We start from the raw sequence: 16,008 nt of genomic DNA on the forward strand, positions 1-16,008 counted from the left end.
ATCCTATATAACTACTGTCTATAGACACATCCTACATAACTACTGTCGATACACACCATCCTATATAACTACTGTCTATAGACACCATCCTATATAACTACTGTCTATAGACACCATCCTACATAACTACTGTCTATACACACCCATCCTATATAACTACTGTCTATAACACCATCCTATATAGTCTATAGACACCATCATATATAACTACTCTCTATACACACCATCCTATATAACTACTGTCTATACACACCATCCTATATAACTACTGTCTATAGACACCATCCTATATAACTACTGTCTATAGACACCATCCTACATAACTACTGTCTATACACACCATCCTATATAACTACTGTCTATACTGTCTATAGACACCATCATATATAACTACTCTCTATACACACCATCCTATATAACTACTCTCTATACACACCATCCTATATAACTACTGTCTATACACACCATCCTACCATAACTACTGTCTATACACACCATCCTACATAACTACTGTCTATACACACCATCCTATTATAACTACTGTCTCTACTGTCTATACACACCATCCTATATAACTACTGTCTATACACACCATCCTATATAACTACTGTCTATAGACACCATCCTACATAACTACTGTCTATACACACCATCCTATATAACTACTGTCTATACACACCATCCTATTATAACTACTGTCTATACACACCATCCTATATAACTACTGTCTCTACTGTCTATACACACCATCCTATATAACTACTGTCTATACACACCATCCTATATAACTACTGTCTATAGACACCATCCTACATAACTACTGTCTATACACACCATCCTATACAACTACTGTCTATTATGGATCCCCATTAGCTGCTGTCTTCCTGGGGTTTATTATGGATCCCCATTAGCTGCTGTCTTACAGTACTAAATCTATGTGTGCATATAGTGTGTATGTTATCGTGTGTATGTGTGTGTATGTTATAGTGTGTGTGTGTATAGTGTGTATGTTATAGTGTGTGTGTGTGTGTGTGTATAGTGTGTATGTTATAGGTGTGTGTGTGTATAGTGTGTATGTTATAGTGTGTGTGTGTTGTGTGTATGTTATAGTGTGTGTGTGTAGTATAGTGTGTATGTTATAGTGTGTGTGTTGTGTATAGTGTGTATGTTTTAGTGTGTGTGTGTATAGTGTGTATGTTATAGTGTGTGTGTGTGATAGTAGTGTGTATGTTATAGTGTGTGTGTGTGTGTATAGTGTGTATGTTATAGTGTGTGTGTGTGTGTATGTGTGTATGTTATAGTGTGTGTGTGTGTATAGTGTGTATGTTATAGTGTGTGTGTGTATAGTGTGTATGTTATAGAGTGTGTGTGTGTGTATAGTGTGTATGTTATAGTGTGTGTGTGTATAGTGTGTATGTTATAGTGTGTGTGTGTGTGTATAGTGTGTATGTTATAGTGTGTGTGTGTATGGTGTGTATGTTATAGTGTGTGTGTGTATAGTGTGTATGTTATAGAGTGTGTGTGTGTGTATAGTGTGTATGTTATAGTGTGTGTGTGTGTGTGTGTAGTGTGTATGTTACAGTGTGTGTGTGTGTGTGTGTGTATAGTGTGTATGTTATAGTGTGCGTGTGTATGGTGTGTATGTTATAGTGTGTGTGTGTGTATAGTGTGTATGTTATAGGTTGTGTGTGTAGTGTGTATGTTACAGTGTGTGTGTGTGTGTGTGTGTGTAGTGTGTATGTTATAGTGTGTGTGTGTGTATGGTGTGTATGTTATAGTGTGTGTGTGTGTATAGTGTGTATGTTATAGTGTGTGTGTGTGTGTGTGTGTATAGTGTGTATGTTATCGTGTGTGTGTGTGTATAGTGTGTATGTTATCGTGTGTGTGTGTATAGTGTGTATGTTATAGTGTGTGTGTGTGTGTATAGTGTGTATGGTATAGTGTGTGTGTGTGTATGTTATAGTGTGTGTGTGTGTGTGTATAGTGTGTATGTTATAGTGTATGTGTGTGTATAGTGTGTATGTTATAGTGTGTATGTTATCGTGTGTGTGTGTGTATGTTATCGTGTGTGTGTGTGTGTATAGTGTGTATGTTATAGTGTGTATGTTATCGTGTGTGTGTGTGTGTGTGTGTATGTTATCGTGTGTATGTTATCGTGTGTGTGTATAGTGTGTGTGTTATAGTGTGTGTGTTATAGTGTGTATGTGTGTGTATAGTGTGTATGTTATCGTGTGTGTGTGTGTGTGTGTATAGTGTGTATGTTATAGTGTGTGTGTGTGTATAGTGTGTATGTTATAGTGTGTGTGTGTATAGTATTAATATGTTATAGAGTGTGTGTGTGTGTATAGTGTGTATGTTATAGTGTGTGTGTATTATTATTATAGTGTGTGTTTATGGTGTGTGTGTATATGTGTATAGTGTGTGTATGTTATAGTGTGTGTGTGTATAGTGTGTATGTTATAGAGTGTGTGTGTATAGTGTGTGTTATAGTGTGTGTGTGTTATAGTGTGTGTGTGTGTGTGTGTGTGTAGTGTGTATGTTACAGTGTGTGTGTGTGTGTGTATAGTGTGTATGTTATAGTGTGTGTGTGTATGGTGTGTATGTTATAGTGTGTGTGTATAGTGTGTATGTTATAGGGTTGTGTGTGTAGTGTGTATGTTACAGTGTGTGTGTGTGTGTGTGTGTGTAGTGTGTATGTTATAGTGTGTGTGTGTGTATGGTGTGTATGTTATAGTGTGTGTGTGTGTATAGTGTGTATGTTATAGTGTGTGTGTGTATTATTATTAATATAGTGTGTATGTTATCGTGGCGTGTGTGTGTGTATAGTGTGTGTGTTATCGTGTGTGTGTGTATAATTATTGTATGTTATAGTGTGTGTGTGTGTGTATAATTAATGTATGGTATAGTGTGTGTGTGTGTATGTTATAGTGTGTGTGTGTGTGTGTGTATAGTGTGTATGTTATAGTGTATGTGTGTGTATAGTGTGTATGTTATAGTGTGTATGTTATCGTGTGTGTGTGTGTATGTTATCGTGTGTGTGTGTGTGTATAGTGTGTATGTTATAGTGTATGTTATCGTGTGTGTGTGTGTGTGTGTGTGTATGTTATCGTGTGTATGTTATCGTGTGTGTGTATAGTGTGTGTGTTATAGTGTGTGTGTGTTATAGTGTGTATGTGTGTGTATAGTGTGTATGTATTATCGTGTGTGTGTGTGTGTAGTGTGTGTGTTATAGTGTGTGTGTGTTATGGTGTGTGTGTGTGTGTGTGTATAGTGTGTATGTTATAGTGTGTGTGTGTATAGTGTGTGTATTATAGTGTGTGTGTGTGTGTGTGTATAGTGTGTGTATGTTATAGTGTGTGTGTGTGTTATTATTATTGGCATGTTATAGTGTGTGTGTGTGTATAGTGTGTGTGTATGTTATAGTGTGTGTGTGTGTATGGTGTGTATGTTATAGTGTGTGTGTTATAGTGTGTGTGTGTGTATAGTGTGTATGTTATCGTGTGTGCGTGTGTGTATATTATTATCTTTATAGTGTTTATTATTATTATTAATATAATTATTATATTATCGTGTGTGTGTGTGTATATAGTGTGTATGTTATATGTGTGTGTGTATAGTAGTAGTATGTTTATCGTGTGTGTGTGTGTGTGTGTGTATAGTGTGTATGTTATAGTGTGTGTGTGTGTATAGTGTGTATGTTATAGTGTGTGTGTGTGTGTGTTATAGTGTGTGTGTGTGTGTATTATAGTGTTTATGTTATAGTGTGTGTGTGTGTGTGTATATTGTGTATGTTTTAGTGTTTGTGTGTATGTTATCTTGTGTATGTTATAGTGTCTATGTTATAGTGTGTGTGTGTGTGTATAGTGTGTATGTTATAGTGTGTGTGTGTGTGTGTGTGTATATTGTGTATGTTTTAGTGTTTCTGTGTGTATGGTATGTATGTTATCGTGTGTGTGTGTGTGTGTATAGTGTGTATGTTATCATGTGTGTGTGTGTATAGTATGTTATCGTGCATAACGTGTGTATAGTGTGTGTTATAGTGTGTGTGTGTATAGTGTGTATGTTATCGTGTGTGTGTGTATAGTGTGTATGTTATCGTGTGTGTGTGTATAGTGTGTATGTTATCGTGTGTGTGTGTGTATAGTGTGTATGTTATAGTGTGTATAGTGTTATGTTATCGTGTGTTTGTGTGTATAGTGTGTATGTTTATAGTGTGTGTGTGTGTGTATAGTGTATGTTATCGTGTGTGTGTGTATAGTGTGTATGTTATCGTGTGTGTGTGTGTGTGTGTATAGTGTGTATGTTATAGTGTGTATGTGTGTGTGTGTGTATAGTGTGTATGTTATCGTGTGTGTGTGTATAGTGTGTATGTGTGTGTGTGTGTGTATAGTGTGTATGTTATACGTGTGTGTGTGTGTATAATATAGTTCCATGTAGTCATTGTGTCTAGTGTGTAGTACTGTGGAATAGAGTTCCATGTAGTCGTGGCTCTATGTAGTACTGTGGAATAGAGTTCCATGTAGTCATGGCTCTATGTAGTACTGTGGAATAGAGTTCCATGTAGTCATTGCTCTATGCAGTACTGTGGAATAGAGTTCCATGTAGTCATGGCTCTATGTAGTACTGTGGAATAGAGTTCCATGTAGTCGTGGCTCTATGCAGTACTGTGGAATAGAGTTCCATGTAGTCATGGCTCTATGTAGTACTGTGGAATAGAGTTCCTTGTAGTCATTGCTCTATGTAGTACTGTGGAATAGAGTTCCATGTAGTCATGGCTCTGTGTAGTACTGTGGAATAGAATTCCATGTAGTCATTGCTCTATGTAGTACTGTGGAATAGAGTTCCATGTAGTCAGTACTCTATGTAGTACTGTGGAATAGAGTTCCATGTAGTCATGGCTCTATGTAGTACTGTGGAATAGAGTTCCATGTAGTCGTGGCTCTATATAGTACTGTGGAATAGAGTTCCATGTAGTCATGGCTCTATGTAGTACTGTGGAATAGAGTTCCATGTAGTCATGGCTCTATGTAGTACTGTGGAATAGAATTCCATGTAGTCATTGCTCTATGTAGTACTGTGGAATAGAGTTCCATGTAGTCATGGCTCTGTAGTACTGTGGATATAGAGTTCCATGTAGTCATGGCTCTATGTAGTAGTGTGGAATAGAGTTCCATGTAGTCATGGCTCTATGTAGTACTGTACACCTCCCATAGACTGTTCTGGATTTGGGGACTGTGAAGAGACCTCTGGTGGCATGTCTTGTGGGTATGTATGGGTGTCAGGCTGTGCCAGTAGTTTAAACAGACAGCTCGATGCAGTCAACATGTCAATACCTCTCATAAATACAAGTAGTGATGAAGTCAATCTCTCCGCCACTTTGAGCCAGGAGAAATTGACATGCATATTATTAATATTAGCTCTCTGTGTGTCAGGCCAGCTGTGCTGCCCTGTTCTGAGCCAATTGCAAAAGTCTTTGTGTCTTGTCAAAGGACACCTGGATAGTTAATCAGATTGACTTCATAGCCTTCATTGGAAAGGTTATCAACCTGACTGCATTTGTGGAAAGAACTGCCAAATTGAAGATCATTTTATGGAAGCAGCAACAGAGTTTTTATTAAATTGATGTTTAGGGTTGGAAGAGATTTGGGGGGGGGGTCTATTATAAGTTAGTAGGGCTCTTTTTTATTTTCTCAAGTACTGAGTTCGGTAGGATTAAGAAATGTGGAGTTGATGTTGTAACCCGGGATTGACCACACACTCCAGCACGGTAGGTGGCGACATGTACCCTTAACGTTGGTTTGCGGACCTTCGGCGTCTGCATTCTACCGACGACATCCCCACAACCCACACCCTCCACTTCCTGTAAACAAAGCTCGTCTCTTTAACTCGCTGTTTGTGTTCACAAAATGGCTCAAGCTGGACTCTTCCTCGACCAAGACCAATTCAACTGTTCCATATGTCTGGATGTGCTGAGGGATCCGGTGACCATCCCGTGTGGTCATAGCTACTGTTCGGTCTGTATTAAAGGCTACTGGGACCAGGACGATTTTCTAGGTTTTTACTGCTGTCCGCAGTGCCGCCAGAGCTTCAACCCGAGGCCTCTCCTGGGCAGAAACACCATGCTATCCGAGGTGGTGGACAAGTTCAAGAAGACAGGACTTCAAGCTGCTCCCCCGGAACAGTGCTACGCCGGACCGGAGGACGTGGAATGTGACGTGTGCACCGGGAGGAAGAACCGAGCCGTTAAATCGTGTCTGGTGTGTCTGGCCTCTTACTGCGACACCCACCTCCTGCCTCACTACGAATCAGCTCCGTTTAAGAAACACAAGTTGGTCCAGGCCTCCAAGAAACTACAGGAGACGATCTGTCCGCATCACGACAAGCTGCTGGAGGTGTACTGTCGGACCGACCAACACTGTATATGTTACCTGTGTATGACGGCGGAGCATAAGGGCCATGACACGGTCCTGGTGGAGACTGAGATCCAGCAAAAACAGGTAGGATATCGGCACGGTCGTTCTCTGTTGATGATTAACTGCTCGTTGTCACCCAAGACAAAGTTATAGGATTGATCTCACCATAGAAGTAGAAATTAGAATATTTCTAATGGACATTAACCTTTTTTTGTTGTCGTGATAAAAGGTCAGACATTTTGGTCAACCATTGCCCTTATGAATAATGACTCTGTTCCAATACATTACACATGAAGCCTAAATCACACCGAGAGACGGGGTCGGGATTTGCGTGGAAGAGTAGAGTGTCAATTCACATACACTGCGTCGCACATGGCAATTTAGTTGTCATGTGAGATCCATAATAAACTGTTGTGTTTGTTATGTTCGCTATGTAGCCCTTATGCATTTGTTGTGTGCACCTTTTTGCTCAACTTCTGTCCTATGGGAGCCACCGTACCTGCCTGCTCGAAACAGTTATGATGTTAGTTCACAGGATGTGTGGGGACAGTTGTAACTAATACACATCAGAGCAGTTCATAAAGAGTTCAGCTCGTCTGGTTCTTTCTTCATAATAGTATTCTCTCTTGAAATCAGAGTTCGTGGAGTTTCCAGACGTGTGTGTGTGTGTGTGTGTGTGTCTGTGTGTGTACACACTACCATTCAGAGATGTGGGGTCACTTAGAAAATACCTTGTTTTTGGAGGAAAAGCTATCCATTAAAATAACATCAAATGTTAATGGTCACATCCACATGATTAGCAGATGTTAATGCGAGTGTAGCGAAATGCTTGTGCTTCTAGTTCTGACAATGCAGTAATAATCAACGAGTAATCTAACCTAACAATTTCACAACAACTACCTTATACACACAAGTGTTAAGGAATTAATTAGAATATGTACATAGAAGTGTATGGGTGAGAGATGGCCGTGCGGCAGAGTTTAGTAGGATGGAGGCTGTATGGGTCTGTAACTGCTACAGTTTAGTAGGATGGAGGCTCTGTAGCTGTATGGATCTGTAACTGCTACAGTGTAGTTTAGTAGGATGAAGGCTGTATGGATCTGTAACCACTACAGTGTAGTTTAGTAGGATGGAGGCTGTATGGATCTGTAACTGCTACAGTGTAGTTTAGTAGGATGAAGGCTGTATGGGTCTGTAACTACTACAGTGTAGTTTAGTAGGATGGAGGCTGTATGGATCTGTAACTGCTACAGTGTAGTTTAGTAGGATGGAGGCTGCATGGGTCTGTAACCACTACAGTGTAGTTTAGTAGGATGAAGGCTGTATGGATCTGTAACTGCTACAGTGTAGTTTAGTAGGATGAAGGCTGTATGGGTCTGTAACTGCTACAGTGTAGTTTAGTAGGATGGAGGCTGTATAGGTCTGCTACAGTGTAGTTTAGTAGGATGGAGGCTGTATGGATCTATAACTACTACAGTGTAGTTTAGTCGGATGGAGGCTGTATGGATCTATAACTACTACAGTGTAGTTTAGTAGGATGGAGGCTGTATGGATCTAACTGCTACAGTGTAGTTTAGTAGGATGGAGGCTCCATAACTGTATGGATCTGTGACAGATGATTGTATCATCTTTTAGTTGAAGGTATCTTTTCTCGCTGATTAAAGATAAGGGCCATATGTTTCGAAAGCGGTATTACGTGTGATTATTGTGTACGATTCTAAACGTTAAAACACAGGTTAGTAGTTAACATGAGTCAGTCGTGGGTGAAGCATGGCTGAGAACGCCAGAAGGCAGAGTGCTGCCTAGAGCATTAGATAGCTAGGTTTACCAGTGCTGTGATGATATTGTGTAAAATAATGCCATTTTGTGTCAGACCTTCACACGGTATGTTAAAGAGCTGAGAGATGATGGCGACATTTTTGTGAAGACAATGGCTATAATAGCATGATAGCATGATAGCATGATGCTATCATAATCAGCCCCAGACTACCCTTTAAAGTTATAGTTGACGTCAATGTCATGAAGCGATGTTAATGATCTGTCTGTCTGCCTGTCTCTCTGTCCGTCTGTACATTTCTCTTCAGAGCCAGCTCGGGGAGCTGAAGAGGAGGTCTCAGCAGAGGATCCAGGAGAGGGAGAAGGACGTGCAGGATCTGAGACAGGCCATCAGCTCTCTAACTGTGAGTATCTGTCTGTCTGACGATGGGAGAAGGACAGGCCATCAGCTCTCTAACTTAGAGTATCTGTCTGTCTGACGATGGAAAGGACAGGCCATCAGCTCTCTAACTGTGAGTATCTGTCTGTCTAACGATGGGAGAAGGACAGCCATCAGCTCTCTAACTGTGAGTCTGTCTGTCTAACGATGGGAGAAGGACAAGCATCAGCTCTCTAACTGTGAGTATCTGTCTGTCTATGGGACGATGGGAGAAGGGACTTGCAGTTGCAGATTCTCCAATTGTGAGTAGCAATATGGGGAATGGACTGGGCCCACTAGTCCTGATACTAAACCTCTCTCTGTTTCTGTTAGTATTCATTGAACTTATTTGATCATTAAAAATATGTAACACGGCTTCCGCCGTACACAATATTGCATTAGTACTTTCGATATATTCAGGACCTATATAGACATCTGCTGTGTGTCTGTGTCCCCCCAGCGTTCAGCGCGGTCGGCCGTGGAGGACACTGAGAGGGTGTTTACAGAGCTGATCCGCTCCATGGAGCTGAAGAGGTTTGAGGTGAGGGAGTTGATCAAAGCCCAGGAGAAGACTGCTGTCAGCCAAGCTGAAGGACTGCTGGCCAAACTGGAGCAGGAGATGTCTGAGTTGAGGAGGAGAGATGCTGAGTTGGAGCAGCTTTCACACACTGAGGACCACATCTTCTTCCTACAGGTGACTGATGTAGAGTAGGTATCCATCTCTCCCGGCCAGGCTATGTCTCTCTCTCTCTCCTGGCCAGGCTATGTCTCTCTCTCTCCTGGCCAGGCTATGTCTCTCTCTCTCCTGGCCAGGCTATGTCTCTCTCTCTCCTGGCCAGGCTATGTCTCTCTCCTAGCCAGGCTATGTCTCTCTCCTAGCCAGGCTATGTCTCTCTCTAGCCAGGCTATGTCTCTCTCCTGGCCAGGGCTATGTCTCTCTCTCTCTCCTGGCCAGGCTATGTCTCTCTCTCTCCTGGCCAGGCTATGTCTCTCTCTCTCCTGGCCAGGCTATGTCTCTCTCCTAGCCAGGCTATGTCTCTCTCCTAGCCAGGCTATGTCTCTCTCCTGGCCAGGCTATGTCTCTCTCTCTCTCCTGGCCAGGCTATGTCTCTCTCTCCTGGCCAGGCTATGTCTCTCTCTCTCCTGGCCAGGCTATGTCTCTCCTAGCCAGGCTATGTCTCTCTCTCTCTCCTGGCCAGGCTATGTCTCTCTCTGACCTGGCCAGGCTATGTCTCCTCCTGGCCAGGCTATGTCTCTTCTCTGACCTGGCCAGGCTATGTCTCTCTCCTAGCCAGGCTATGTCTCTCTCTCTCCTGGCCAGGCTATGTCTCTCTCTCTCCTGGCCAGGCTATGTCTCTGATCTCTCTAGCCCCATCTGTCTCTGAACTGGCCAGGCTATGTCTCTCTGACCTGGCCAGGCTATGTCTCTCCTAGCCAGGCTATGTCTCTCTCTGACCTGGCCAGGCTATGTCTCTCTGACCTGGCCAGGCTATGTCTCTCCTGACCTGGCCAGGCTATGTCTCTCTGACCTGGCCAGGCTATGTCTCTCTGACCTGGCCAGGCTATGTCTCTCTGACCTGGCCAGGAGCTCTCTCTGACCTGGCCAGGCTATGTCTCTCTGATGCGGGCTACTCTCATCTGTCTCTGTGTTGTTGTAGAGCTGTCAGTCTCTGAGCTCCTCTCCTGTGATTGGAGGCCTGCCAGCTGTGACCTTCGACCCCAACTTCACCTTTAACATGGTGATGTCATCGGTAGCTGACTTCAGAGGGCTCCTGGAGGAGGTGTGTCAGGGGAGCTTCATCAGCATCTATGAGAAAGGTACATAACCATTTATCTCCTGAGAAAGGTACATAACCATCTCCTGAGAGAGGTACAGAACCATTTATCTCCTGAGAAAGGTACAGAACCATTTATCTCCTGAGAGAGGTACAGAACCATTTATCTCCTGAGAGAGGTACAGAACCATTTATCTCCTGAGAGAGGTACAGAACCATTTATCTCCTGAGAAAGGTACAGAACCATTTATCTCCTGAGAAAGGTACAGAACCATTTATCTCCTGAGAGAGGTACAGAACCATTTATCTCCTGAGAGAGGTACAGAACCATTTATCTCCTGAGAAAGGTACAGAACCATTTATCTCCTGAGAAAGGTACAGAACCATTTATCTCCTGAGAGAGGTACAGAACCATTTATCTCCTGAGAACCTCTTCTTTACTCATCTCTCAAGTTAAAAGTTAAAGTGGGACCTCCTTAAAATATGTATATAATTTAATATATATATTTTTTTCAGACACCAAAACCATTTGATACTGAAAGTTAAACAAAAATAGTCAGCACCTGTCCTCAAAAGGCCTAATTTGATTTATTTATTCTTCTGAGAACTAGGCAGGATCCATACAGTACCTTGAGTAAATACAGCAGACTGTCTGTGTTCCTCCCCAGTCAGAGAGGTGTCTATCGTGGAGTCACCAGAACCCCCCAGCTGTTTCCAGACTGATCCAACAGCATGTGAGTTACTGTGCACCTCTAATCTCCCTCTAATCTACCTCCTATCTCCCTCTAATCTCCCTCTAATCTACCTCCTATCTCCCTCTAATCTCCCTCTAATCTACCTCCTATCTCCCTCTAATCTCCCTCTACTCTACCTCCTATCTACCTCTACTCTACCTCCTATCTCCCTCTAATCTACCTCTAATCTCCCTCTAATCTACCTCTAATCTCCCTCTAATCTACCTCCTATCTCCCTCTTATCTCCCTCTACTCTACCTCCTATCTCCCTCTACTCTACCTCTAATCTCCCTCTAATCTACCTCCTATCTCCCTCTAATCTCCCTCTACTCTACCTCCTATCTCCCTCTACTCTACCTCCTATCTCCCTCTAATCTACCTCTAATCTCCCTCTAATCTACCTCTAATCTCCCTCTAATCTACCTCCTATCTCCCTCTTATCTCCCTCTACTCTACCTCCTATCTCCCTCTACTCTACCTCTAATCTCCCTCTAATCTACCTCTAATCTCCCTCTAATCTACCTCTAATCTCCCTCTAATCTACCTCCTATCTCCCTCTTATCTCCCTCTACTCTACCTCTAATCTCCCTCTAATCTCCCTCTACTCTACCTCCTATCTACCTCTACTCTACCTCCTATCTCTACTCTACCTTCTAATCTACTTCATATATTACTCTAATCTACCTCTACTCTACCTCCTATCTCTACTGTACCTCCTATCTCTACTCTACCTTCTAATCTACTTCCTATATTCCTCTAATCTACCTCTAATCTACCTCTACATACCTCCTTTCCATAACACTTTCTCATCCATTGCAGTGCTTTTAAAAATGTATTTAGCCTTTGTTTAATTTAGGTCAATTGGTTCTGTGATACTGACACTGGGCCTAGGGAGTTGTTTCTGGACGAGAGTCTGTTTGGGACCGGGCCGAGCAGTTGTTTGTGGGCATTGCCTATGTTCTGACCGTTCTGTCTCCTCTAACTAGTGGTGGCTCCTCCGCCAGCTCTGGCTGCAGTAGAGCAGAGCTCCAGCGGGGGGGTCTCAACCCGTTCCTTAGCCCGGGAGCTGCAGTCCCCACATTCGGGGCTTCGCGTTCTCACCCTTCGGTAAGTTGAAACCTAATAGTAGATAATGCTGAAACCAACTCTACAACTCTATTGGTCAAATCCAGTACTGGACGATGACAGTTGTGGGTTTTAGTCTGATGTGGAGACTTGCTCTACTTGTTGTTTTGAGGGAGACCTGTTGGATCAACCTGAAAGGTGTAGGAGCTAGTTGTACTTTAACATGACTCAGCCATCCCCTACAGCAGTGTTGCTCAACTCCGGTCCCTTCCCACAGCCTAACTCCAGTCCACCCTCAAAAGCCTACCCGGTCCCCTCCCCACAGCCCAACCCCGGTCTCCTCTAACAGCCTAACCTGTCCCTACAACAGCCCACCTCCGTCCCCCTAACAGCTCAACTCCAGTCTCTACAATATTTCCAATCTCCGTCTCACAGCCTTCCACCCCCATTTCACAACAGTCAAACTCCAGTCTCTACAACAGCCTAACCCATTCTTCAACAGCCTGGCCCCCGAGCTCTCACAACAGCCTAACCTATTCTCAACAGCCTAATCTCCAGTCTCTCAACAGCCTAATCCCGTCTCACAGCCTAACTCCGTCTCAACAGCCTACCTCCGGGGTCCTCAACAGCCTAAATCTCCGTCTCTACTAACAGCCTAAATTTGTTTCTACAATAGCCTACCTGTCTCTCATAACAGCCCAACTCCATTCCCCCTCAACAGCCCAACTCCATTCCCCCTCACAGCCCAACTCCATTTCCCCCCAACAGCCCAACTCCATTTCCCCCCAACAGCCCAACTCCATTCCCCCTCAACAGCCCAACTCCGGTTCTCAACAGCCCAACTCCATTCCCCCTCAACAGCCCAACTCCATTCCCCCTCAACAGCCCAACTCGGTCCCCTCAACAGCCCAACTCCATTCCCCCTCAACAGCCCAACTCATTCCCCCTCAACAGCCCAACTCCATTCCCCCCCACAACAGCCCAACTCCATTCCCCTACAACAGCCCAACTCCGGTCCCCCTCAACAGCCCAACTCCATTCCCCCTCAACAGCCCAACTCCATTCCCCCTCAACAGCCCAACTCCATTCCCCCACAACAGCCCAACTCCATTCCCCTACAACAGCCCAACTCCGGTCAACCCCCTCAACAGCCCAACTCCATTCCACAACAGCCCAACTCCATTTCCCCACAACAGCCAAACTCCATTCCCCACAACATGGCCCAACTCCATTCCCCTACAACAGCCCAACTCCATTCCCCCTCAACAGCCCAACTCCGGTCCCCCTCAACAGCCCAACCTATTCCCTCTAACAGCCCAACTCCATTCCCCTACAACAGCCCAACTCCATTCCCCCTCAACAGCCCAACTCCATTCCCCCTCAACAGCCCAACTCCATTCCCCCTCAACAGCCCAACTCCGGTCCCCCTCAACAGCCCAACTCCGGTCCCCCACAACAGCCCAACTCCATTCCCCCTCAACAGCCCAACTCCATTCCCCCACAACAGCCCAACTCCATTCCCCCTACAACAGCCCAACTCCATTCCCCCATTCCTCAACAGCCCAACTCCATTCCTCAACAGCCCAACTCCGGTCCCCCACAACAGCCCAACTCATTCCCCCTCAACAGCCCAACTCATCCCCTCAACAGCCCAACTCCATTCCCCCACAACAGCCCAACTCCATTCCCCTCAACAGCCAAAACTCCATTCCCCCACAACAGCCCAACTCCATTCCCCTACAACAGCCCAACTCCGGTTCCCCACAACAGCCCAACTCCATTCAACAGCCCAACAACAGCCCAACTCCATTCCCCTACAACAGCCAAACTCCATTCCCCCACAACAGCCCAACTCCATTCCCCTACAACAGCCCAACTCCATTCCCCCTCAACAGCCCAACTCCGGTCCCCCTCAACAGCCCAACTCCGGAACAGCCCAACTCCATTCCCCTACAACAGCCCAACTCCATTCCCCCCCAACAGCCCCCATTCCCTCAACAGCCCAACTCCATTCCCCCTCAACAGCCCAACTCCATTCCCCCTCAACAGCCCAACTCGGTCCCCTCAACAGCCTCCAACTCCGGTCCCCTCAACAGCCCAACTCCATTTCCCCCTCAACAGCCCAACTCCATTCCCCCTCAACAGCCCAACTCCATTCCCCCACAACAGCCCAACTCCATTCCCCTACAACAGCCCAACTCCATTCCCCCTCAACAGCCCAACTCCATTCCCCCACAACAGCCCAACTCCATTCCCCCACAACAGCCCAACTCCATTCCCCCACAACAGCCCAACTCCATTCCCCTACAACAGCCCAACTCCATTCCCCCTCAACAGCCCAACTCCGGTCCCCCTCAACAGCCCAACTCCATTCCCCCTCAACAGCCCAACTCCATTCCCCTAACAGCCCAACTCCATTCCCCTACAACAGCCCAACCCCAGGTCCCCACCCCCCAACAGCCTGGGTCTCCGTCCCCCCAACAGCCCAACTCCGGTCCCCCCAACAGCCCAACTCCGGTCCCCCCAACAGCCCAACTCGGTCCCCCTCAACAGCCCAACTCTATTCCCCACAACAGCCCAACCCATTCCCACAACAGCCCAACTCCATTCCCCCCTACAACAGCCCAACTCCATTCCCTCAACAGCTCAAACTCCATTCCCCACAACAGCCCAACTCATTCCCCACAACAGCCTAACCCATTCCCACAGCAGCCACCTATTCCCTTTACACAGCCCAACTCATTCTCAACAGCCCACCCCGGTCCCCCTCAACAGCCCAACTCCATTCCTCAACAGCCCAACTCCATTCCCCTACAACAGCCCAACTCCATTCCCTACAACAGCCCAACTCCGGTCCCCTCCCCCCAACAGCCCAACTCCCGTCCCCCCAACAGCCCAACTCCGGTCCCCCCCAACAGCCCAACTCCGGTCCCCCCAACAGCCCAACTCCGGTCCCCCTCAACAGCCCAACTCCGGTCCCCTCAACAGCCCAACTCCGGTCCCTCTCAACAGCCCAACTCCGGTCCCTCTCAACAGCCCAACTCCGGTCCCTCTCAACAGCCCAACTCCGGTCCCTCTCAACAGCCCAACCTCTGTCCCAGGTTGTATCTAGTTTTACAGTAAAGTGAAGACACGTCACTATACAGTTCTGTCCCAGGTCTTCCTAGAGTTGTGCTGACTCACTCTTCTGTCGTCTCAGGATCCAAGCTCTCCTCCTCCAACGGCTCCAGACAGAGGATGATGCAGCGGAAGTCACGCAGGAAGCTGTAACTCAGGCAGAGAGAACGGTTTTGCAGAAGAGAGGTTGTGACTGTGGGAAGACCGGTTGGAGGGAACCAGATGGGACCTCTCTTGTCAGACATAATGTATTCACCTGATGAATCAGTACCTGTTGCTTTCAACAGTGATACAGTACCACTTTTTAAAGACATGATTTACAATTACGTTGTTTTTTTCCCCAGACATATTTAATTATAATAAATCAGTCTGTAATGAATGCTTTTAAGTGACACGATGAAATAAATACACAGATCTGCTTTAAACTCGTCTGTCTTGCTTCTTCATTCTGGTGGTGTATTCATTAGTGGGACACTGTTGCTAAATGTTTACGTCTGTTTGCTTCCTAGTCCTATAGCTGGCATCACAACACAAACACAGGCCGAAGGAGGAAGTTCCTGAACAATGAGGGCAGTGTCCTGTCCCACACAGAATAAATCACTGAGCGTGGTACTGTAGTGTTAAATGCACTTTAACAAAAGTTGGAGCGATGTGTTCGGGTCAGCATGTAGTTGGAGAACAGGTCAGCGTGTAGTTGGAGAACAGGTCAG

At 45.3% G+C, this 16,008-nt stretch overlaps 1 protein-coding gene across 4 annotated transcripts; it reads left to right on the forward strand.

Annotated features, from left to right (window-relative positions):
* The first annotated feature begins 5,856 nt into the window (after positions 1-5,856).
* On the forward strand, positions 5,857-15,723 carry LOC135536198 (tripartite motif-containing protein 29-like). Of its 4 annotated transcripts, XM_064962572.1 has the most exons (7): positions 5,857-6,497; positions 8,498-8,593; positions 9,068-9,301; positions 10,266-10,425; positions 11,051-11,116; positions 12,103-12,223; positions 15,381-15,723. In XM_064962572.1, the coding sequence occupies exons 1-7, from the start codon at positions 5,907-5,909 to the stop codon at positions 15,556-15,558; spliced, it is 1,446 nt and encodes a 481-aa protein (XP_064818644.1). In that variant the 5' UTR covers positions 5,857-5,906; the 3' UTR covers positions 15,559-15,723. The 4 variants fall into 4 exon arrangements, with proteins under 4 accessions (XP_064818644.1, XP_064818645.1, XP_064818647.1 ...); XM_064962573.1 differs by lacking the exon at positions 12,103-12,223 and having other exon boundaries at positions 11,055-11,116; positions 15,381-15,524; XM_064962575.1 differs by lacking the exon at positions 12,103-12,223 and having other exon boundaries at positions 15,381-15,399.
* The last annotated feature ends 285 nt before the right edge of the window (positions 15,724-16,008 follow it).

This window comes from Oncorhynchus masou, unplaced genomic scaffold (genome assembly GCF_036934945.1).
Source record: "Oncorhynchus masou masou isolate Uvic2021 unplaced genomic scaffold, UVic_Omas_1.1 unplaced_scaffold_5712, whole genome shotgun sequence".
NCBI lineage: Eukaryota > Metazoa > Chordata > Actinopteri > Salmoniformes > Salmonidae > Oncorhynchus > Oncorhynchus masou.

Excerpts from the sequence above, each read along its gene's own strand:
- LOC135536198 (XM_064962572.1), top strand. The coding sequence starts at position 5,907 with ATGGCTCAAGCTGGACTCTTCCTCGACCAAGACCAATTCAACTGTTCC. Across the intron at positions 6,498-8,497 it reads CTGAGATCCAGCAAAAACAG|AGCCAGCTCGGGGAGCTGAA; the intron begins GTAGGATATCGG and ends ATTTCTCTTCAG. Across the intron at positions 8,594-9,067 it reads AGGCCATCAGCTCTCTAACT|CGTTCAGCGCGGTCGGCCGT; the intron begins GTGAGTATCTGT and ends GTGTCCCCCCAG.